The sequence below is a fragment of the Narcine bancroftii genome, chromosome 14 (assembly GCF_036971445.1).
Source record: "Narcine bancroftii isolate sNarBan1 chromosome 14, sNarBan1.hap1, whole genome shotgun sequence".
Taxonomy (NCBI): Eukaryota; Metazoa; Chordata; class Chondrichthyes; order Torpediniformes; family Narcinidae; genus Narcine; species Narcine bancroftii.
The window spans coordinates 9467856-9491363 of record NC_091482.1 but is presented as its reverse complement, the minus strand read 5'-3'; the positions used below and the strand labels follow the sequence as shown (position 1 = coordinate 9491363).

The window sequence follows — 23508 nt, the reverse complement described above, 5'->3', positions numbered from 1 at the left end:
TCATGAATGAGATAGAAACTCTTTACTTGTCCAGGTGATTGGATTTCCACAACACGTAGCAGCCCACTTGATTTTCAACACATCCACCCAGATAAACGTACAATATTCTCCACTCAAGTCACCATGGCTGCAGTCTCAACAAATTACAACGTGTACTGCAGCAACTTTGCAAGCTTTCTTCAACAGCACCCTTTATGATTTCCATTACCCAGAAGGTTATGGGCCTTCACAACATCGGAATATCATGGGTACCTGGATGTTTAGCTTCAGGTCACACACCGCCAAATAGGGAAACATCCCACCAACAATATTGTGAGTGCAACTTTGTCATTTGGACGACAGTAGCTCAGCACCACCTGCTCAAGAATAGGCAATGAATATTTGATAGTATTGAATGGTATGTCTCAGGACCTCGTTTTTTCTAACCCTTTCACATCCAAAATGTGGAAGGCATGGAGAGGGTGCAGAGGAGATTTACCAGGATGTTTCCTGGTGTGGAAAACAAGTTTTACGAGACCAGGTTAGCATTTATTGCACAGTTCCTTTGGTGTAATCAAATGTGAAGTGCACAATAACGAGGCTGGGCACAGCACTCCCCCAGAAGGACGAATGTTTGAACCAGTTTTTGGAACGAGCCTCCTACTGCTCCTCTCCCTCTTAATCCTTCTCCTCCTCCCTACCCCCTTCTATCTCCCTCTCCTTATTCATCCCACATGAAGAAAAGGAATGCTATTCGAAAACGAATACATTGAATTCGATGAAGACAGGGCTTTATCGCACAAGTATCTCGTTGGAGGAGTTAAAGGGGGAAATAAGCTATTCATATTCATGACCAGGGCGGGTCAGGAACGCCCATGTGTTTAATCAGACAGTCCAGAACGCCTCACTGTCCCCTGATTGAGATTTTAAAAACGAAGAGCATTCTCTCCATGGCGAGTTGAACCCAATCGACAAACCTCACCGGAACAATTTAATAACAAAAAAAGTTTTCCTGCGGCAGAAGTTACTTGTGACCCAAACTATGGCCTCCGCAGGAGTTGCCTGCCTGCCAGCAGTACGCAGGATCGCTATCTTCGGAGGAACTCACGGCAATGAACTCTCGGGGGTATTTTTGGTCCGGCATTGGCTGAGAGACGAGTCGGAGATTCAGCGTGGGACGTGCGAGGTTCAGCCCTTCCTGACCAACCTGGCCGCTGTACAGAGATGCGCTCGCTACGTGGACTGTGATTTAAACCGAGCGTTCACAGCGGAAAACCTCAGGTAAGTCGATTGAGCGACGAGAAGCCCCCTGCCCCGGGGCGAAGCCCCCTGCCCCGGGGCGAAGCCCCCTGCCCCGGGGCGAAGCCCCCTGCCCCGGGGCGAAGCCCCCTGCCCCGGGGCGAAGCCCCCTGCCCCGGGGCGAAGCCCCCTGCCCCGGGGCGAAGCCCCCTGCCCCGGGGCGAAGCCCCCTGCCCCGGGGCGAAGCCCCCTGCCCCGGGGCGAAGCCCCCTGCCCCGGGGCGAAGCCCCCTGCCCCGGGGCGAAGCCCCCTGCCCCGGGGCGAAGCCCCCTGCCCCGGGGCGAAGCCCCCTGCCCCGGGGCGAAGCCCCCTGCCCCGGGGCGAAGCCCCCTGCCCCGGGGCGAAGCCCCCTGCCCCGGGGCGAAGCCCCCTGCCCCGGGGCGAAGCCCCCTGCCCCGGGGCGAAGCCCCCTGCCCCGGGGCGAAGCCCCCTGCCCCGGGGCGAAGCCCCCTGCCCCGGGGCGAAGCCCCCTGCCCCGGGGCGAAGCCCCCCAGCAGGTATATCCTTGAGCTTGGAGGTCAAACAATGTCCCTGGAGGTACATTCCCCATGATAGATTTCAAATTTATCATCCATGACATCCCATACAAGACGAGGCAGAATTAGAAAAGGGCAACAAAAATCAAACCGAAACGTTGGTCATCTTTTTAAGTTTAATCTTTTTAAGTTGAGCTGGTTGACCACCTGAGTTTCTCCAGCATTGTGTTTTGATGAAGGCAGAGGTGAGGAGGCATTCCTTCATTGTGGGGTTATGAATCTCCAGTTGAGAATTTTGGTCATTTTTTAAAATGAATCAGACAGAAAAGAGGCCAAAGATCATATCCTATCACTGGAAGGGGATGGAGCCATTGAGAACTGTGATGTCATAGAACACGACAGCACAGTACAGGCCCTTCTGCCCTCGATGTTGTGGGAACCCATATATCCCACAAAAAAAAGTACTAACCTCCCCTCCTTGCCCTCTTTTTCCTTCATCTTAGAGCCTCTTAAATACCTCCACCACAATTCTAGGCACCCACAACTGTTTTTAAAAAAAAACCCTGATGTCTCCCCTAAACTTATCATTCCTGTTCTGAGAAACAGACATTGGCTGTCTACCCTTTCATAATCTTGTAGACCTCTATTAAGTGTCCTCATCCTTTTGCTCACCAAAGAGAAAGTCCCGGCTCTGCTAACCTTGTCTTGTAAAACTTGTTTTCCACACCAGGAAACATCCTGGTAAATCTCCTCTGCACCCTCTCCATGGCTTCCACATTCTTCCTACAAAGAAGTGACCAGAACTGAACATGATATAATGGTGCTCTTAAGGGCGGTATTGTACTTGAATCCCTTTAAGGATTCTGGTCTGCAACACGAACTGGAATAAACACACATGACCAACTTAGTTTAACTTCTAGAAATTTACTTTTGATACTTTGAGATTTAACCAGCAAGCAGTTCAATCAAATCATAGCTCGGCACATATGTATGCTGCAATGTCAGTAGAGAGAGAAACTAAACTCATGTCTCTGGTTCAGGATGCAGATGCTTCATTGGAACTGAGAAGGAAGAGAGTAGTGGTAGATGATTGCTTCTTAAACTAGAGGCCTGCGACTAGCGGTGTGCATCAGGGATCAGTGCTGGGACCATTGTTGTTTGTCATTGTCAATGATCTGGATGATAATGTGGTAAATTGGATCAGCACGTTTGCAGGTGACATTAAGATTGGAGGTGTTGTGGACAGTGAGGAAGGTTTTCAAAGCTTGCAGAGGGATCTGGACCAGCTGGAAAAATGGGATGAAAAATGGCAGATGGAATTTATGCAGAGAAGTGTGCGATGTTGCATTTTGGAAGGACAAACCAAGAAAAGACATACATGGTAAATGGTCGGGCACTGAGGAGTGCGGTAGAATAGAGGGATCTGGGAATACAGATACAGAATTCCCTGAAAGTGGTGTTACAGGTTTATAGGATTATAATGAGCTTTTGGCATATTGGCCTTCATAAATCAAAGTATTGAGTTATAGGAGTTGGAATGTTATGGTAAAGTTGTTTAAGGCACTGGTGAGGCCAAATTTGGAGTATTGTGTACATTTTTTTGTCACCTAACTACAGGCAAGATATCAATAAGATGGAGTGCAGTGTCCATTTTTTTAGGATGTTGCCAAGACTTTAGGAATTGTGTTACAGGGAAAGGTTAAATAGGTTAGGGCTTTATTCCCTGAAGTGAAGAAGAATGAGGGGAGGATTTTATCAAGGTATTTAAAATTATGAGGGGAGTAAATGTAGGTGGGCTTTTTCCTCTGAGGTTAAGTGAGATACAAACCAGAGGACATGGGTTAAGAGTGAAAGGGGAAAAGTTTAGGGGAACATGGGGGTGGGGGGAACATCTTCACACAGGGAGTGGTGGGAGTGTGGAACAAGCTTCCAGCTGAAGTGGTGAATGCGGGCTCAATTTTAGTATTTAAGAAGAATTTGGACAGGTACGTGGATGGGAGAGGGATGGAGGGCTATTGACTGGGTGCAGGTTGTGGGACTAGGGCAAAAAAATAAATGATTTGGCACAGACTAGAAGGCCCAAAGGGCACTGTTTCTGTGCTGTAATGTTCAATGGTTCTGAAGCAAAGGAACCATTCCCTCTGGCCCAGACTTTCATCTCCACCAATGGCTTATGCAGTTGTGGAAGATGCAACGCGTGCCTTTTTACCTTTTCCCTTCCCACTCTCTGGGGACCCAAACAGTCATTTTAGGTTTAGCAGCAATTCCCTTGCACTGAAGTCATAATGCCATGCAGAACAGGAACTTATCCATGCCGAGCAGGTTGTGCATCCAAGCACAACACAAGCTCACTTTTGTAACACAGCCTTGCATCACAGTACTTTCTGCCTCCGTCGACTTCTCTTGATGAAGGTATTAAACAAGAGAAAGAATAGGCCATTTGCCTGCATTTGACCTATGTTTCCCCAATCCTTGGCTTTCCACCTACCTGTCCAATGCCTTATTAAAATACACAATTTATAGTTTCATCTGGTTAGTGAGTACATTTTTTTTAAAAAAAACCTTCATATGAAGAGGATCTGGAATATGGGTTCTCTGCCACAGGGTGTCATTGGTAAATTATAATTTATATGACAAATTATATGCATTATCATTCATAAATTCTGTTTAAGGGGAATCAAATAACACTGGACAACAATTTTTTTCCCAAAAAGGTTGCTTCCTTTATATAAAAAAAAATGAGATTATGATAGGCAACTTCAAGTTGAACACAAAGCTCATTTCAGATTGTGCAACATGGAGGAAGTTGGAGAAGCACTCAATTAACTTTTATTAAATTTAGGATGTTTAATTGCAGAATGATGTTGACACATTGCATTAGTTCCCTGACGTAAAAATGTTTTGCCACTGATTTTTGTTTGTATTTACCATCTGATGCCTCTTGTGTTGGTGTCCAAGAATAGTAATTGATTGAAAGCTGAAGAACATATGGAAAAAGCAGGAATTCACCTTGTCTGCCCTTGAGAAGATCCATCCAAGTATTGGCCTCAACTCCACTTTGTTGACGAGTTTCCCCTATAAACCTTGATGGTACAAAATCTATCCCAGCCTTGGATATACTGAAAGAGCTAGGGGACTTTTAAAAACTTCACATCTCAAATTCCTCCTCACCTCAGATTTTAACAGACAAGCCTTTTTACTCTGAGTCTGTCAATGGAACATTGCTCTGGCTATAGGAAGAATGGAAGAAAGAGAAAATGCAATAAAAGATTCATTGCATGGCTTGGATCATAATGTGGTGGTACAAGGAAACAACAAATTAAATTTAATGGACCAGTTTCATGGCAGCAAAAAGATGGAGCTTGTCGCTCATCATGAAGGAAGAGCTAACAAATTTAAAAAAACCAAAATGTTTTGACCTGAAGCATTAAATCTGTCTCTCTTTCCAAGGATGGAGTCTGACTAGTTGAGTGTTTCAGCATTTTCTTTCTTTATTTCCTATTCCCAGTATATGCAGCGCTTTTGACTCACCTTTCTAGACATTAGTTGCTGAAAGACGTTAGTTCTGGGTGATCCATGACAGTGGCATCATTAAAGCAAGCTGAGCAACCAAATAAAGGAGCAATTTTTTTCACAGACAGCAAACTGGAAAGTAAAAAAGCACAATTTTCAACAAACATTTTACATAACATGAAATAAAAAAGATTTGGTAGAAATGTAAAGAAATAATAATTAAATGTACATGAAATAGGAGGAAGCTTAATATCATATTTTAATATTTTTAAAAATAAGAATGTTAAAATTACCTGAGGTCATGACAATCCATACAAAATGATACATTTTAAGACCCAAGAGCTTGCTTATGGCTTTAAAACACCATTTTAAAAATCTTGCACCTCATAATATTTTCAGAGACTAATTAAATTTCCTGCAGGAATGAATAATTACTGACAGTAACTCGTGATTTCAATGTTAGTCGTTTAAGGTGTGCTCCAGAAGTTGCTGGTGGGTCTCTCTGTTTCAACAGTGCACACGTTAAGACTTGGCTCTGCTTCTCGATGTTCAATTCTGAGCCAATGTTATTTGCAAAGTAAAATTATAACACAAGTGTTCAATAAATGGGAAGTCAAAGAATTAGACTAGATTTCAGATTTATTGTCAGAGTATATATGTGACATCACATACAACCCTAAGATTCTATTTTCTGCATGATTCTATTAACACTGCAAAAAAAATGTACACAGTGTATACATGTAAACAAATAAAGAACTGTAAACCGATAACATGTAAATGAACAGTCTATGCAAGACAGGGAGAATAAAAGAAATCAATAAAGTGCAAAAGTAAGAGTTCCTAAATGAGTTTGTTGTTGTGGAGAGGTAGCAGCTGAATCTGGTGGAGCAAGTCTTGTGGCAACTAGACTTTCCTGATGACAGCAGTGAGAACAGAGCATGTGCTGGGTGGTGTAGATCCTTGATGATTGCTGCTGCTCTCTGACGGCAGTAGATGTTCTCAATCGTGGGATGGGTTTTGCATGTGATGTCCTGGGCTATGTCCACTACCTTTTAAGGGTTTTGTGCTTGGGGGTATTGGTATCCCCATACCAGACCATAACGCAGCACCCTTTCCACCACACATCTATTGAAATTTGCCAGGTGTCATTACCAAACCTCTGCAAACTTCTGAAGAGGTAAAGGTTCCATTATTGTCACGTAATACTCCATTTAGAATGTAACGTGCATAAAATTCTTTAACTTTTAGAACCATAGAATGCTATAGCACAGAAAACAGGCCATTTGGCCCTTCTAGTCTGTGCTGACCATTGTTCAGCTAGACCCAATAACTGCTCCCATTCCATAACCATAAGGCAGACAGAGTCATCACTTTGTCCATTGTCCAGACCCCCTCACAGAAACTTAAAGCACTTGGTGTTCCTAGGCAGTCTTCCCCCCCCCCCCGCCCCTCCACCAATACTGATTAGGCCTGAGCCTGCTTAGCTTCCAAGCTAAGACAATCTCAGGCATATACAAGCCATTAGGTTTGAGGTGCTGGTGTGTTTTCTTCACGATGCCATTAATACGTTGGGTCCAGGAAAGATCCTCTGAGATAGTGACTCCCAAGAACTTAAATTTGCTCACCCTCTCCACCTCTGATTCTCCCAATGATCACTGGATTGTCTACCTCTGATTTTTCCCTTCATCAAGTCAACTTGGTTTTGGTGACATTGAGTGCGAGGTTGTTGGTGCCCCATTCAGCCAAGTTTTCAATCGCCCTCCTGTATGCTGACTCGTCGCTTTTCTTTATACAACCCTCTACCGTGGTATTGTCAGCAGCAGTGTTAATTTGGCCCTACAAGTCTGTGCCACCCAATTTATACCCCATCAACCTACACCCCGGGTTGTTTTTGAAGGATGGGAGGAAACCCACGCAGACACAGGGAGAATGTACAAACTCCTGGTCACTGGCGTTGTAACACATTGCACTAACTGTGGTGCCCGGATTATTTTGCTTGTTACATTTTTAACAAAAACGTTCTTTGCTAATAAATGACCTTTTCTTTTGTACACAACAGCATGCAACAATGTGACTCCATGCCTCATGAAGTTAAAATAGCACAGCAAATAAATCAGATGTTTGGACCAAAAGGCAGCGAAAATGCCTATGATCTTGCTTTAGATCTTCACAACACTACATCCAACATGGGAAACTGTCTGATCCTGAAGACTTCCAAGGATGATTTTACCATTCAGTTGATTAATTACATCAAGGTAGGTGCTCCCAATACTTATGTTATGCATGTTTGGTTTCATTTCTTCAGTTAGAACAAATGCCGGCCGGTATGTTTATTGGGTATCATGAATTACCCCAAGTGTGGGTAAGTGGTAAAATAATCAAAGGGGACTTGGTGGACTTTTGAGAGAGAATAGATTACAGGGCTACAGGAGGAAAAGAAGAGAGCAAATGGGGCTTGAGGGATTGCTTTTACTGGGGATCATCATGAACCTTGTGGCATTAAAAAAAACTTCCAACAAACTTTGCACCAACTTCACTCCAGTGTTTTGCACAGGACTAGATGGATAAATAGCATGTTCCTGAACTGAAAATCCCACCTAATTAGATGGGAAATAGGAAATTATTCAGGGCTGTGATTAAATGATTGCAGTCATACCACGAACAAGAATAACCCAGCAAAGGAGTTAGAGGGGGAAAATGTATTGGGGTGAAAAGATAGGTATTAAAAACTTAAGGTTGAAAGTCACAGAGGGCAAGATGGGAGGTAGCTGAAATCTATGTCACACAGCAGGACAGAGCATTAGATTATCTGAGGGGAGTTGCACAGTTGGGAGAGATTATAACATGCTTTTGCCTGTCCATGATTTAACCTTGTGGCTCAGAGAAAAAGGTTGAGCTACTTGACAAATCAAAAACTTCCCATTCTTACAACTCTGGTCCTATTCACAGCCTTTCCTCTAAACTCTACCTTTCCAAGTCTTGTCCCTGTAGCATTTTCCATATCACCCCCCCCCTCCCCCACCAATATTCCTTAAACATGTGTTCATGAATCAAATTAGGAGAGCCAAAAGGGGCCATGAAATGTCCCTGGTAAGAGTAAAGGCCAAAAGTCTGCAGACACTGTGATTGTAGTAAAAGCACACAGAAATACTGGAGGAATTCTGCCAGTCTCACAGAGTCCGTAGGAGCTGAAGATATTGTCTCAGGCCCGAGACATTGATAATATGAGAAAACACAAGAAGGCGTAAGAAAAAATAGACTGGACAGGGAAGGAGACTAGAGCAACAAATTGGATATGATAAGTGGAAAGGTGAGAATTGGTTTTTGGGCTGAGCGTGTGTGTTGGGTGTAACTAAAACCAGAGAAGTCCATGTTTATGCCCGATGGTTGGAGGGTGCCCAGGTGGAAGATGAGGTGTTGCTCCTCCAATGTGCGGGTGGTCTCAGTCTGGCAGTGCACGAGACCATGGACAGACATGGCAGCAAGAGAATGAGACGGGGATTTGAAATGGATGGCCCCTCTGTCTCTTTTCACAGAACCTAAATCACCTCTCCTCTTATCATATCCAATTAATACCTTTTGTGTGTCTGGACTCCTCCCCCAACCAGTTTTCAGTTTTTTTTCTTACACTTTCCTGTTCTTTGCTTACTCCTTGAAGGGCTCAGACCTGAAACATTGGCATTATTCTCTTTACCTCCTGTGGACACTGCATGTCCGACTTGAGTTCCTCCAGCATTTCTGTGTGTTTTCACTAATGTCTTTGGCAAGTAGGATTGAGGAAAATTCCAAGGCATTTTATAGATATATTTAAAAATGTTAGCTAGGGAGGAAATGGGCAAAGTACTAAATGAGTACTTTGCATCTGTGTTCTTCTCAGAAGATGGCGTGGAGAGTGGTGAGATCAGTGTGGAGTTTATTAATAATCTGAGGCATGTTGTTATCAAGAAGGGGTGGACCAATAATAATTTCTTAAAGTTCTTTGAGAAGGAGGGAAAAGTGCTCAAAAAGAACTTGCACAAAAAGCAAATGCTTTTATGAATTGATTAAACTAAATATGTTTTTTTCCCTGTGGGCAGCTGGAGTGAATTTAATGTCTAAGCAATGTGATCCTTCTTTTCTAGAATACTTTGGCGTTTAGTAATTGTCACGTTCTGCTCCTCGAAAACCCCGCAGTTCAATACGGTGCAATAAGAATGGTTGCAAAACACTCTGTTGGTAAGAATCGAATTCTGAAGTGTTCAAACATCTCAACAAGAAAGATCATGTTACTGACTGGGAAGACCTCCTTCTGCCCAAGAACAGAAATTCATTTGCCTGGTCAGGACTGTATCTGTACATCGTACTCCGCATCCCGAAATTCATTCCAATGAATTCAGTGGAATGGAGTTTGGAGAGAGTTTACTGGATTAACAGGACGTGTTTCTATACTAATAATTTCTCTGGTAATTTGAATGCCCAAACATCAGATCTGGAAGAAACAGAGATTGTATTGATACAGTGTCTCCCACATCCATTTGGATTATGTCCAAGTGCTTTACAGCCAATGAGGTACTTTTGGAGTATTGCCACAGTTATCATATAGGATGGATGACATGAGCTAAGCTGCACTAAAAGATCAGCAATTTAGTGCCCATACATTCCTTGTGCTGACAATATTCATTGCCTATTTGCCCCTGTTAATGTCTGCTTTGACTCTTCGTCATGACCTATCCATTCATTTGAATGGGTGGCAAAAATGCAATGCATTTGTATTAAACACTGGTGACCCATGTTTTGTAGGTAGAATAGTTTAACTTTATGTGGCTGTGAATGTGTACTTCTGTTGGTGAATTTTGAAGTCCTGGCATTTTGTATAGTGACTTTGACAATCTACACATGATATCAAACAATTTCATGGAAAATTAGATACTTTTGTCTTAAAGGATAGCTGGAAGTGTGATATATCAAAATATGGAAGCCAATTAGACAAGAAATGCCTGGCACACTTTCAGGTAATACTCAATGAGGCCAAGACACTGGAATGGCCCCTTTCATTTCTCTGAATAATTCCTTGGGAAACTGAAGAGAAAGACCCAGGTTTAATTCTTGAATGATGATGCTCCTTCAGATTTGAACTGAGACATCAGTCTGCACGGCATCTTGAAGTCATGGTTTCATCCTGACCTGACCACGGAGCCAAGCAGAGCAGCCATTCCATCTCAGCTGAGCCAAATGATTAGCTGATGGATCGTTTTTGGTGGCGGCGAAAGGAACGTTGGCGAGAGACTGGGAATTTGCCCATATATCCTTGAGTAAATGCCTCTTGAGCACCAACAGGTGGGTGGGACCACATCATAACCTCTGATCTGAAATGGGCATCTCCACAATTACTCAAAGCTGCAATGGAAACCAGCGCTGAATGCAAGTATGCATGTCAACTTTGAGCTTTTTTGCAAGAAACTGTTTAAAAATATGTGTACCTGTACTATTCCAAAAAGGGTTGGGGCTTCATATCCATTGGCAGTGAGATGGGTTGACCATGTTGGACCACCATGTCTGCAACTAAGTTTACAAAGACTGGGTTGCACCTAGTGTTGCTGAATAGCACCTGGGGAAAATCCACACGTGAAAGGTAGAGGGATGCGACAGACCTCCAGGACGCACTTGCATTGTTCCTTCGTGATGGTTACTGAGCCACAATGGCAAAGCCAGAGAACTGATGGTCACTGCTGAGTCCTGGGTGGTACCCTGCTCATCAGAGGGGATGATGGATTAAAAATTCTGCCATCCTTTTACCCTTCCTTTAACTGCCTCACTATCAAATGGTCTTTTCAATATTCAGCTAGTTAACAAAAGAATGAAAGGTCATTGGGAATAGACGAGGTTACTCTCTGACCATCCCATGATTTCATTGAATGGTGAAGCAGAATTTAAGAGAAACCTGTTGACAAGGAAAGAGATAACTGAATGCCATAGCCTTGCCATAGAACATGAGACTCACTGTAGGATTCAGGAGACTTACCAAGATACATCCCTGCTGTGGTTGATTCTGGTAAAAATCGTCCACAATTAAGATGTGTGGAATCTCTGCATTGGGTCAAAAGTGGATTCTTTCGCTAAAATAGGAAGGATTGCACACCCTCATTAGAAATAGGGCAAGAAGTCTGCTCGTGCAAGGAAAACACTTTATTGGAGGAAAAACAGATGAGAATGGATCAATGAGAAACCTGTACATGGTTCCTTTCAATACTGTAATACACAACAACTGCTGTTCAAATCAATGTCCAGTCTCTTCCACAGCCAGATCAAACAATGTCAGAAGAGAGATCCCTTTCAGGCCATAGATATATTTTTCCCCTTTTTTCCAGTATGCATCTGTACTACTTGCAAACTAGCCCGGATAGCGTGTCAAACAGAGTTCTTTGTAGCCTCTAGGTATACGTGATAATAAACAATTAAGTTCAATTGTGAAAATGGGAGTTTAGCCAACACAAAGTAACTTCTTTGGTTGACTTCAAAACAAAGTTCATTTCAGATGCACTTGGGACTTGATTCTTCCCTGCATTGATTGCAGTGTCAATTTATTTTGTGTAAAAGTACATACTTTGCAACACCAGCTCTATGATCAGGTACTGACCTTTGTGAAAACTCCATGTTAAACTTTGTAACGAATTAAGTTTTTGATATCTCCAGTACTTTCTGGAAAAAGATTAGGATTTGCCTATTACCATCCTTTCATTTCCCCCGCCCACCATGCGAAAATAAATGATGGAATTTTAAATGCTTTTGGAGCATTTTCAAACACGCAACTTAAAATAAAATTATTCAGCAATTTTGGGTGATATTTATTTATCCAAAGGAGAGGGGGTTAGCCTGTGAGGAGAGATTGAAGCATCTGGGACAGTACTCGCTGGAATTTAAAAGAATGGTAGGTGAATTGTTTGATTACAAATTTAAAACTATGAAGCACAGAGGCAAATAAAGCAAAAAAAAAAAGTCTTTGTTCCAAATATTATGGTGGGCACTGTAGATGACAATAAATTCATTACCATTAAACCATTAGAACAAAATATCACCTTTCATCTTTGGAAATTCTGTACATTTCAAAATTTGCTTTGTGTCTAATATTTTTCTCTCCCATCCATAGGTCTTGAAGTGGGTCCTCAGCCTCAAGGAGTGGTCAGGGCAAACATTTTGGAAAACATGAGAAGGCTGGTTAATAGTGCCCTGGATTTCACACACTTCTACAATGAGGGTGAGTTTTACTGAGCCTTTCTAAATATACTGTGATTCAAAGCAATTTAGTGTTCATTGATGAAATGTAAGCTGGCCCTAGAGTCAGTATCACTACAGAAAATTATCATAGCTGATCTTTGACATGACTACAATAATCTACCTTCTCCCTCTTTATCTTTAATAGTTTCAGTCAGCAGTAAGATGTCAACATCAGATTTAAAATTAATAATTAACTTGTTATCTATTGCAGCAAGTAGTAGAGTTTTTCTCCTGAAAGGCTTGGCTTGTAATTTTGGACCAAGCCCCCAGATCTTGATTTTCCAGACCAGCTTTATTCCCTTGCCATTCCCTTGGTATCTTGAAAATGTCAATAAAATTAACCTTTGCCCTTCTAAATTCCAGATAAATATAATCCTAGATTTCAGCAATCTCTCCTTTTAACCCTTGGAATTCAGATTTCATTCTGACGACATTTTGGCATGAATAGAAGATGGGCTTGCTAATAGGAAATGGAGAATGAGCATAATCAAGTACTGAACTGGTTTGCGAGATGCTGTGAGTGGTGTACCAAAACAAACCGTGGAAGAAGGGTCAGAAGATATGGTTGTTAAATTTACAGGTGATGCTATGTTACGAGTGGTATACCAAAGCAAAACGTGGAAGAAGGGTCAGAAGTTATGGTTATTAAATTTACTGGTGATGCAAAGGGTGACTGGAAAGCAAGTTGTGGAAATAACTGAAGGAAACTACAGAGGAATAATAGATAAAGAACTACGAGAATTGTAGATGCTGTACTCTTCAAGTCAAGTTTATTATCATCTGATTGCAGAAGTACAACCCAACGAAACAGCATTCTCCGGTCCTCAGTGCAAAACTTGCAGACACACAAACACACATACAGACAAACCATACACGTGAAGGAGAAGTATTTGTATATACAAATAAATAAAATTGTTTTGTGAATATGAAAGTCTATGATGGTTCATGTGATCAGTTTCTCTGATCATTCAGCATTCTCACTGCCCGTGGGAAGAAGCTGTTCCTCAGCCTGGTGGTGGCTCTGATACTCCTGTATTTCTTTCCCGAGGGGAGCAGCTGAAAGTTGTTGTGGGTGGGGTAGAAGGGGTCACTGCTACCCTCAACCAAGGGGGCTGCCCCATCATCATCTTCTCCAGGACCCTCCATGGCTCTGAGCTAGGCCACTCCGCCATTGAAAAGGAGGCCCAGGCGATTGTGGAAGCGGTCCGCCACTGGCACCACTACCTGGCCGGCAGGAGATTCATGCTCCTCACAGTCCAGCAGGCTGTGGCGTTCATGTTTAACACTAGAGCAAGATCAAGGAGGACAAGATCCTGCGCTGGAGAGTCGAGCTGGCAACCTACAGCTACGACATTTAGTATCGCCCCAGGAAGTTTAATGACTCCCCTGATGCCCTCTCTCGCACCTGCGCATCTATGCATGACAACAGGTTACAGGCATTGCATGAGTCCCTCTGCCATCCGGACGTCACCTGGTTGTACCATTTTGTTAAGTCCCGAAATCTGCCGTACACCATCAGGGACGTCAGGGACATGACTGAGGCCTGTCTGGTCTCTACAGAGTGTAAAACCCGCTTCTTCCACCCCCGCCAGGCCCACGTTGTAAAGGCTACTTGGCCTTTCGAGCGTCTCGGCATGGACTTCAAAGGGCCCCTGCCTTCCACGAACCGAAACGTCTACTTCCTCACAGTAGTGGACAAGTACTCACGCTTCCCTTTTGCTATCCCTTGTCTGGACACCTCCACAGCCACCATCATCAGGGCCTTGGGGCAGATTTACACCATGTTTGGCTACCCCGCCTTCATCCACAGCGACCGGGGGTCTAGTTTCATGAGCGACGAGCTGCACCAGTACATGACAGCGAGGGGCATCATGACCAGTCGCATGACAAGCTATAACCCGAAAGGCAACGGGCAAGTGGAACACGAGAATGGGGTGGTCTGGAAAGCAGTCCTCCTGGCTCTCAGATCAAAAGGGTGGGCCGTTGAGTACTGGCAGGACACCCTACCCGAGGCGGTCCATGCCATTCGGTCAATGCTGTGCACAGCTACCAACGAGACCCCTCATGAATGCCTGTTCTCATTCCCCAGGAGGTCGGCGACTGGAATGTCACTCCCAGCATAGCTGACGTCCCCGGGACTGGTGCTTCTGCGTAAGCATGCACAGACGCACAAGGCCGAAGCCCTGGTAGAGCAGGTTTTCCTCCTTCATGCAAACCATAATTATGCTTATGTTAGGTTCAGCAGTGGCAGGGAGGACACCATCTCAACCAGGGACCTGGCACCAGCAGGAGCACCCACCACACCACCCTCCAACCCAGGACAACACTGACCAAGCATACATCCCTGTCCCCAGACAGCTATGGGGCACGCAGGGCCTCCTTGACCACCAGGGGCTCACTTCAGCCTTAGGAGACGAACCCGCCCCCCCCACCCATCCAATACGACCCCTCCCCATCGATGCTGGCCCCCCTGGCCACCCCTCCGCATGGCACCACACCAGCCGCACACACCCCTGCTGCCGCCCCCCCACATCCCCTCTGACCAGTGACCAGGAACCAATCCTATGACGGTCACAGAGACCCCGGCGGCCGCCGAGTCGTCTCAACCTGTAAATATTGTATGTACATAGTGGGTGCGATTCCTTGTTATTGCCCCCCCACCCCCGGGACAATTTTAAAGAAGGGGGTGAATGTGGTGGTACACCACCAACCTTTTTCAGGGGGCAATCTCTGTACCTGCAGAAGTGTGGATTAAAGCCTGTTGTACAGTCTTTATCTTTGTGTGTGTCTGATTCTCGCTAACAGTGCACCACAAGCCTGTAGAATTTAAATTCTGTTTATAATCTGGAATATTTAAAAAAAATAAACTCAAAGTTACTGAATTGTTGGCGAAACCCCATGTTATTCACTCGTATCCCTCAGGAAGAAATCTTCTATCCTTACTTGGTCTGGCATGCAGTCTTGTGGTGATGTGGTTTATTCTGAAATGGCTCAGTCAGACACTCTGGTCAGAGGCAATTAGGGATATATGATGTCCTTGCCAAAAAAACAACAAAATGGTTCAGGCAACGTCCACGGAGGGAAATGTATGGTCAATGTTTTGGATTCAACCCTGGTTACAGGCCTGTGAAAAGAAGGGGAAGATGGGCAGTAGTAAGAAGGTGAGGGGGAGGTGTTTCCTCCTTTGTCCCCCTATCACTTTCTGAGCTCTCCCCTCTCTCCTTTAATACTGCTGGCCTTCTTGCTACGTTCCCTGCAGGGTTTCAGTGTTAACTGTCCATTTCTCTCCGTGTTTGCTGACTCACCCATTGAGTTCCTCCAGCTGGTTGGTGTTTTATTTTTAATTACTTTATAATAATCCAACTCCTTTGCAGGCAAACATTGTCCGAAAAGTTCATTCCTGTTGTTTTTAAGAGCTGATTGGGACATGCACCAGGGTCTCATGGCAGCCAGGTGTTCTCTGGAAGGTAAAATCACACAGAAATGCTGGAAGAACTCAGCTGGTCTCGCAGCATCCAGAGGAGGTAAAGATATATTACAGATGTTTCAGGCCTGAAGGTATAAACAAAAAAAACAGACAGTACCTGAATTAAAGACCAAAGAGAAAGGGGGGAGAAGTCAGAGCAACAGAAAAAAGTGTTGATATGATGAGAGGAAAGGTAAGAATTGATTCTGGCTCTGAAGGAGACAGAGGGAAAATGAGAAAGAAAGAGACTGGGAAGAAGAAGGTGGGAATGATAACAGAAACCAGAAACCTCTGTTAACGCCACCCAGTTGGAGGGTGCCCAGCTGGTAGATGAGGTGTTGTTCTTCCACTTTACGGGTACTCTCAGTCTGGCAGTGCATGAGACCATGTACAGTCGTGTCAGGACCAGGCTAAGGGTGCATTCATTGGCCTCAGGAATCCCCAAAGAGCTTTGCAACCATTGAATTCCTCCGAGGTGCAATCAGTGTTGCAATGTAGAAAATCAATATGTGCCCTTATCTGTAAACATTCCCTCCAAGCAACCAAGCTGCAAGTATGAAGCAATCTCCTACTTTTCCATCTCTAAAACACTGCAAATGAATGTTCCTCCCCAACTTTAAACATTTTTCTTTAAATCAAAGGAACCCACAGTTACCCAATATAGAACCTCTAGACAGTGATCTTGTCAACCACATGCTTTATGAGAGGATTCATTCCCCCAGATATCACCCTATGCCAGTTTGGCCTGTGTTTAAGAATGTGCTTCTATGCATTCGTGAGTAAAATGTTAACAGAAAAGTGGCGCAGTTAGTGTAATGGTCAGCACGACACTTGTTTGAATCCTGCGCCGTCTGTAAGGAGTTTGTACGTTCTCCCTGCGTCTGCGTGGGTTTCCTCCAGGCATTCTGGTTTCCTCCCACTGTTCAAAGCATACCGGGGTTGTAGGTTGATTGACTCATGGGCCAGAAGGACCTGTTACCATACTGTATGTCTAAATTTTAAAAAACCTCACTCATCACAGACTAAAAGGGCGTGTGTTCTGTGCCCTAATGTTCAGTGGTTCTAAGACACGTAGTCCAGAGTTGTGAACGAAGCTCAGACAATCATACATTCTCCGACTCCCCTCCATCAACTCCATCTACATTCCTGCTGCCTTGGAAAAGCACCAGATTCAATGGCAGATTCTTTCCCGCTATTGTCGTACTCCAGAACAAACCTAACACTTGTCAACTAATGTTTCCTCTTCTCTGCCACTAACTGATCTCTCTTTATAACTACACTTTGTGCTGATTATTGTTGTTGTACTATGTATGGGTTGATTATCTGGACTGCTTGCAAGTTATCTTTTTTCACTAAAGTTGAACTGACTCGTCATTCCTTTGTCATCCAGAGTCCCTAACAGGTACGGCATCTTCAGTCCACCCATACAAACTGCCTCAAGGAGTTGGCCTCCTAATTGTTTGAGTGATTTATGACCAATATTTATTTACATGTAGGCAAGGAATTCCCTCCATGCACCCTTGATGTTTACAAAGCTTTTGAGGAAGTCAACTATCCCAGGGATTCAGAAGGACAGATTATTGGTATCATTCACCCTCAGCTGCAGGTAGGTGTGATGTACATGGTGCAAATGGTGCTTTTCTTCCCTGTTTATTCTCATCCCTCCCAAGAAATATGCAATTAGTCTGTGGGTTCCAATCTCCCGTAAAAGATCTGAAAATATTACAGAGGATGCAGAAGAAATTTATTTGAATGATGGTCTTCGGCAATGTGGATAGATCGGAGAAGTTGGGGCTGTTCTCATTGGAACAGAGAGGCGATCTGGCAGGTCAAGGACTCAGAAAGTTGGGGAGCAGACTTTGCAGTAGGAATTCTACCTCATTGAATTAAACTGGGATTACAAATTGGAAGGATTAGAAATTACCGGATTAAAAAAAAAATATTAGTTAGCTGCACAAATTTGTTTTGTTACTGCTTTTTTTAATGAGGCTATTCCTTCATGGCTTGTACGTGGTAGGAGCGGAGATGGCAGAAGAATTTATTTATAAATGGAATTTTAAATTAATTTAAAGGAAAATAAATAACCAATTATACAGAATATAGGACTTCATACAATAACAATAATACATTGAATATAAAATCATAGAAAAATGTTCATAAGGTCTAAAAATAATAAAGGATAGTCCCTCTTCTCCCAGTGCCCCCTCCCCAGATTCAAGAAAAGGGGACAGACAGCAAGGAATAGAGGGATGATAAAAGAAAATTTATGTTTATATTAGGTTAAAATTAAACAATTTGTGGGATTAAGTGGGATTACTCTCAAGGATGCCTCTATCTCAAAACATGACTTTGGGTAATAGAATCTTGGCTACTGGTACCAACATGGTATCAGATGCATTGAAAATTGTGTCTTTTGAGGGACTTAAAAAATAAATATAATTTACCTATTAACACAGTCTTCTACTATCTCCAATTGCAACCTTTTTTGAAGGAAAGATGGGGACCGTTAATGGTCCTACATCAATGTGCTCAGACATGGAAATTCTAATTCAAAAAGGGAATGGAACCAAATTTATTCCAAGGTCAAAGCCCAAAATCTTGGCAACAGTGATCGAGGGAGAGATGGGAATGGATTTGGGCATTGTAATCAATCCACAATGTTGGTCAGATCTATGTGTAAGTAGTATGACTGCCTTAATATAGATTGATTCATTATAATTTTTCTGCTCCAATTATATCTCACACTTCAAAAGATACATAAAAATAAACCAGAATTTTCTGATGGCTGTTTTAGGTGTGGTGTAGATGTTGGTACATTTTTACATTCCACTTGGTTATGCACAAAATAAAGACCCTTTTGGATAGAACTGGGGGAAGTGTTGACAAAAATTGTGGGGGTGAACTTCCCTTCAGACCTGGAATTGTAACTTCACCAGAAGTAAATCTAAATTTATGAAAATTGCGCTGTCAAGAGCCAGGAAATGTATAGAGGTAACATGGAAATCCGATCCCCTACTTCACATTGATCATTGGAGCATGGAAGTGCAAAGTTGTATTCCCCTTGAGAAGATTACTTCGAGTCTTAGAAATAGATATAGTATGTTCGTCAAAATTTGGCAACCTTATTTAGATTACTTAAATGCTCAGATTGTTTAATTTGATATTTGTCAATTAGTCTACTCTTTATTAGAAATTAATAATTTAAATAATGTTACTCTGAGATGTCAAACCTTGCTGCTGTTCCTTTTTCTTTTCTATTTTCTTTTATCATCCCTCTATTCCTTGCTGTCTGTCCCCTTTTCTTGAATCTGGGGAGGGGGCACTGGGAGAAGAGGGACTATCCTTTATTATTTTTAGACCTTATGAATGTTTTTCTATGATTTTATACTCAATGTATTATTGTTATTGTATTAAGTCCTATATTCTGTATTTTCTTAAAACTTTAAAATAATATATTCAAAAAATAAGAATTGTACTGCATGCAACATTCAACAATATAAAAACCCAGCAAAAACTGTTTAAAAATAGCTGGGACCAGCAATCGGGTCAGTTAGAGAAAAAATAACTGACCCGATTGCTGGTCCCAGCTATTTTTATGACCCTTGGAGAAGTCCTATTGAAAGACTGTCCCAATTCTATCCAAATGGGTTTTAATTTTGTGCATAACCAGGTGGACCCACTCATTACAAACAATAGATTAAACAAAAAAGGGGGAGTTTCTTAATTCCATCTGTTGTATGAGTTGGATCGCCTGGATAGCATGAAAAATGAAACTTCTTGGCACTGGCTTGTGGGGTAGGGCTGGTAGGGCATTTACCATGCTTTATGTCTAAATTTTTAAAAAAGTAATGCTGCCTGACTACTGACTATTTCCAGCAATTTCAATTCCTAGATCTTTGCAGCTTTACCATTCACTGGCAAAGGGAACTGAACTTTTGAATGTCAGGCTTAATAAATGTACAGGACATCAGCTTGGTTGATTTAGTAACACAGCTGGCTGGATGACCTTGTAGCATAACTGTTTCGAGATCAGAAGGTTAAATATTTAAGTCATAGTCCTGCCTGTTACTTAATTCCTCAGTGAGACAGTATGTGGTATTTTGGTCAGACCAGTTAATAAATTGCTACATTGGACAAATTGCACAACCACAGCTTGTTAAGTTGTATTCAAAAGGCACCAATATTCATCGCTATTTATGCTACATAAGTTGATAATTTAAGAGGTGGTAGTAGAAATTTGGTAAAATTCCTGTTCTTGCAGTTTTCCTTTTGGTCTACTGATTCATGGACATATTTGAATCCCACCCTGGCATCATATGAGGTTGCTAACAAGACGGATACTAGCATGGGTAGAGTGTTGACTGAGTGGCAGAAAACAGAGAGTGGGAATAAAGGGATTATATTCTGTTTGGCTACCAGTTACCAGTGGTGTTCGGCAGGGGTTGGTGTTGGGGCAATTCTTTTTGAGTTTCATGTTAATGATTTGGATTATGAAATACCTGTAGATGGCTTTGTGACTAAATTTGCAGATGATACCAAAATAGGTAGTAGGGCAGGTGGTGCTGAGGATACCGAAAGGGACTTGGATAGATTAGGAGAATGGGCAAAGAGGTGGTAGATGAAAAACTATGTTGGAAAGTGTACAGTCATACACTTTGGTAGAAGAAATGGACAGGCAGACTATTATTTAGATGGGGATAAAATTCAAAATTTGGAGGTGCAAAGGAACTTGGGAGTCCTCATGCAGGATACTCTAAAGGTTAACCTCCAGGTTGAGTTGGTGGTGAAAAAGGCAAATGCAATGTTGGCATTTCTTTGCAGAGGAATAGCCTGTAAGAGCAGAGATTTAATGTTGAGACTCTATAGGACACTGGTGAGACCTCATTTGGGATACTGTGTACAGTTTTGGGCATCCTTATTTGAGAAAAAATGTGCTGGTGTTGGAAAGGGTTCAGAGAAAATTTACTAAAAGGATACCAGGAATGAAAGGGTTAGCATTTGAGGAACATTTGTTGGCTCTTGGTCTTCACTTGTTGGAGTACAGAAGAATGAGGAGGACCTCGTAGAGACATTTTCAATCCTGAAAGGCCTGGACAAAGGTTGTTTCCCATGGTAGGGAAGCCTAGAACTAGAGGGAATGAAATCAAGATAAAAGGGCATCAATTTAAAACAGAAGCATAAACATATCTTTAGGCAGAGTCTGTTGAATTTGTTGCCACAGGCAGCTGTGGAAGCGAGGTCGTTGGGTGTTCTTAAGGCAGATTGACAATCATTTGATTAGTTAGGGCATCAAGGGTTGTGGGGAAAAGTCTGGGGAGTGGGGCTGTGAGAGGATGGATTAACTCATGATAGAATGGCGGAGTAGACTCAATGGACCTACTTCTGCTCCTATATTTTGTGATCTGAAAAATTGAAATTCAAGTAAATAAGTCTGGAAATTTTTCATTAATTGTAACCATAAAATTACATGATATCAGAACCTGATTCTCCATTGTGCTTTGGGGAAGAATCTGTATGTTTGCTTGTATGTAACCACAGAACCACCAATGTGGTTAACTCTTAACTGCCTCTTCAGTTCAGGAATAATTAGGAATAGATAATAAATATTGACACTGTCAACTACATCCATATCCTTTGAATAGAAAAAATAAACATTAATTTTAATTTGTGCTGCAAGAGAGCTGTAGATGTTTTCCAAATAGATAATAAAGCCTCAGATGCTGAAAATAGGAATTAAAAACAGAAGTGATGGAAACATTCAACATGTCAGACAGCGTCTGAGTATAGTGAAACGATTGCATGTCTAAGACCTTTCGTTGAAACCAGAAAAAGCACAAGTTGGTTTTTAGTATCAGAGAATTTATGAGAGGGATAGGTAGAACAAAGAATGTAACTCTTGATGGGGTGAGACCACAGAGAAACAAATTATGCTTTTTCTTTGTGTTGTGTGTAAAAATCCTGTGGTTGTTGTTCAATAACTTCTACATGTGTTTGTGGATCTTTTTGATGCAATTTTGACAACATCCCAGATACTTCAAAGAGTTGATGTTAAATAACAAAAAAATGCCAAGACACATATAAGGGCAATTAACCACAGCTTGGTCGAGAAAGTAGATAAGAGGCAAAAGGGTTGGGGTGAGGTTTGGAGAGAATTTCAAAGCTTGGGGCTTTGATAACTGAAGACAAGCTATTAAAAGGGGAGGGATTAAATTCGGAAATTAATAAGATGTCTCATTTAGAGTTTCAAGGATGGGGATGACTTCAGAAAAAAGGGAAAAGTGACACTCTGGTGGGGATTAAAGACCTGAATAAGGCACTTAAATTGTAGACATTACTGAATCAGGACAGTCTGCATCTAAATACACCACGTTTGGTTAGGGAACACTTCTGGGTGACTTGAAACCTACAAAATGTTCGGGCCTGATAGGACATGAACACTACCAAAAATATATTGCTGTTGTTCAAGATAAGGTCTGGTAGTTAGGTTAGTGAACATTGTGGATCTATTCAGTCATGCAGTGGAATTTCATTTCAACTAAGTAAATACTGAAGAGATTGAGGCAGGCAAGGCTACCGGCCACCATCATGTCAACCTTCTACAGGAGCTCTACTGAAAGCATCCTGAATGGTTGCATCACAGTGTGATATGGCTGCTGCCATATGGAAGTCAATCCACAAGTCCATAAGATTGGCAGCGAGGATCCCTGGTGTCTCCCTTCCCCCCCCCCCCCCCCCACACCCCAATTGATATGATTTTTCTGGGATCACTGCCTGAAGAGGGCATGCAAAATCATTGAGGATCCCCTTCCATTTCACACACAGCATCTTTCAGCTGCTCCTGTCGGAAATGTGATACAGGAGTATCAGAACCAGTATTGCCAGGTTAAGAAACAAGTTCTTCCCGTGGACAGTGAGAATGCTGAACAATCAAAGGAACTGCTCACACTAACTATCTGTCTATTTGCAAGACAATAATATATATTTATTAATTTGTATATATGAATACTTGTCTTGCATATGTATTGTTTGTCTATATGTGTGTTATGTCTGGCTGTGTGTCTGCAAGTTTTGCCCTGAGGTCCGGAAAACATTGTTTCGTTGGGTTGCACTCGTGCGATCAGGTGACGATAAATTTGACTTGATACATTTAAATTTTGGTTTTAATACACCTGTCTCATTTAAGTTCTTGAGGAAATGAATTTTATGCCCATTATGCAGTTGATTTTGAACTGTCTCCTTTGTTCAAGGACAAGAAAAAATGGAATCACTGATAGTGTCTATTCTATTGAATAAATAATTTTTTTGTCTTTTAGGACAATGACTGGAAACAACTGAATCCAGGTGACCCTTCCTTCCTGACCCTGGATGGAAAGACCATTCCTTACAGTGGAAGCCGAGCTATGTACCCAGTGTTCGTGAATGAAGCTGCGTATTATGAGAAGGAGTCTGCCTTTCTGTTAACTCAGAAAGTTACCCTAAAGGCAAATAGAGTAAAGGTCTCCAAGACTTAACTCCCTGGAA

General features: G+C 42.5%; 2 protein-coding genes across 8 annotated transcripts in view; one reads left to right on the top strand and one right to left on the bottom strand.

Annotated features, from left to right (window-relative positions):
- Window positions 1–23508, bottom strand: part of LOC138749191 (spermatogenesis-associated protein 22) — a 204905-nt gene that overhangs the window by 136986 nt on the left and 44411 nt on the right. For all 7 annotated transcript variants that reach the window (XM_069910264.1, XM_069910265.1, XM_069910266.1 and 4 more), the window contains one exon: window positions 5286–5399. The gene's annotated coding sequence lies outside the window, so the exon portion shown is untranslated. The remainder of the gene's footprint in view (window positions 1–5285; window positions 5400–23508) is intronic.
- On the top strand, window positions 847–23508 carry aspa (aspartoacylase). Its single transcript, XM_069910274.1, has 6 exons — window positions 847–1260; window positions 7327–7522; window positions 9389–9482; window positions 12394–12501; window positions 17484–17593; window positions 23301–23508. Exons 1-6 carry the CDS (start codon window positions 1022–1024, stop codon window positions 23496–23498), a joined length of 945 nt encoding a protein of 314 aa, XP_069766375.1. The 5' UTR covers window positions 847–1021; the 3' UTR covers window positions 23499–23508.

Bases quoted from the DNA above. Each gene is read 5' to 3' on its own strand.
- aspa (XM_069910274.1), top strand. From the start codon at position 1,022: ATGGCCTCCGCAGGAGTTGCCTGCCTGCCAGCAGTACGCAGGATCGCT. The intron at 12,502-17,483 runs GTGAGTTTTACT...ATTTACATGTAG, and splicing joins CACACACTTCTACAATGAGG to GCAAGGAATTCCCTCCATGC. The intron at 17,594-23,300 runs GTAGGTGTGATG...TTTGTCTTTTAG, and splicing joins TCATTCACCCTCAGCTGCAG to GACAATGACTGGAAACAACT.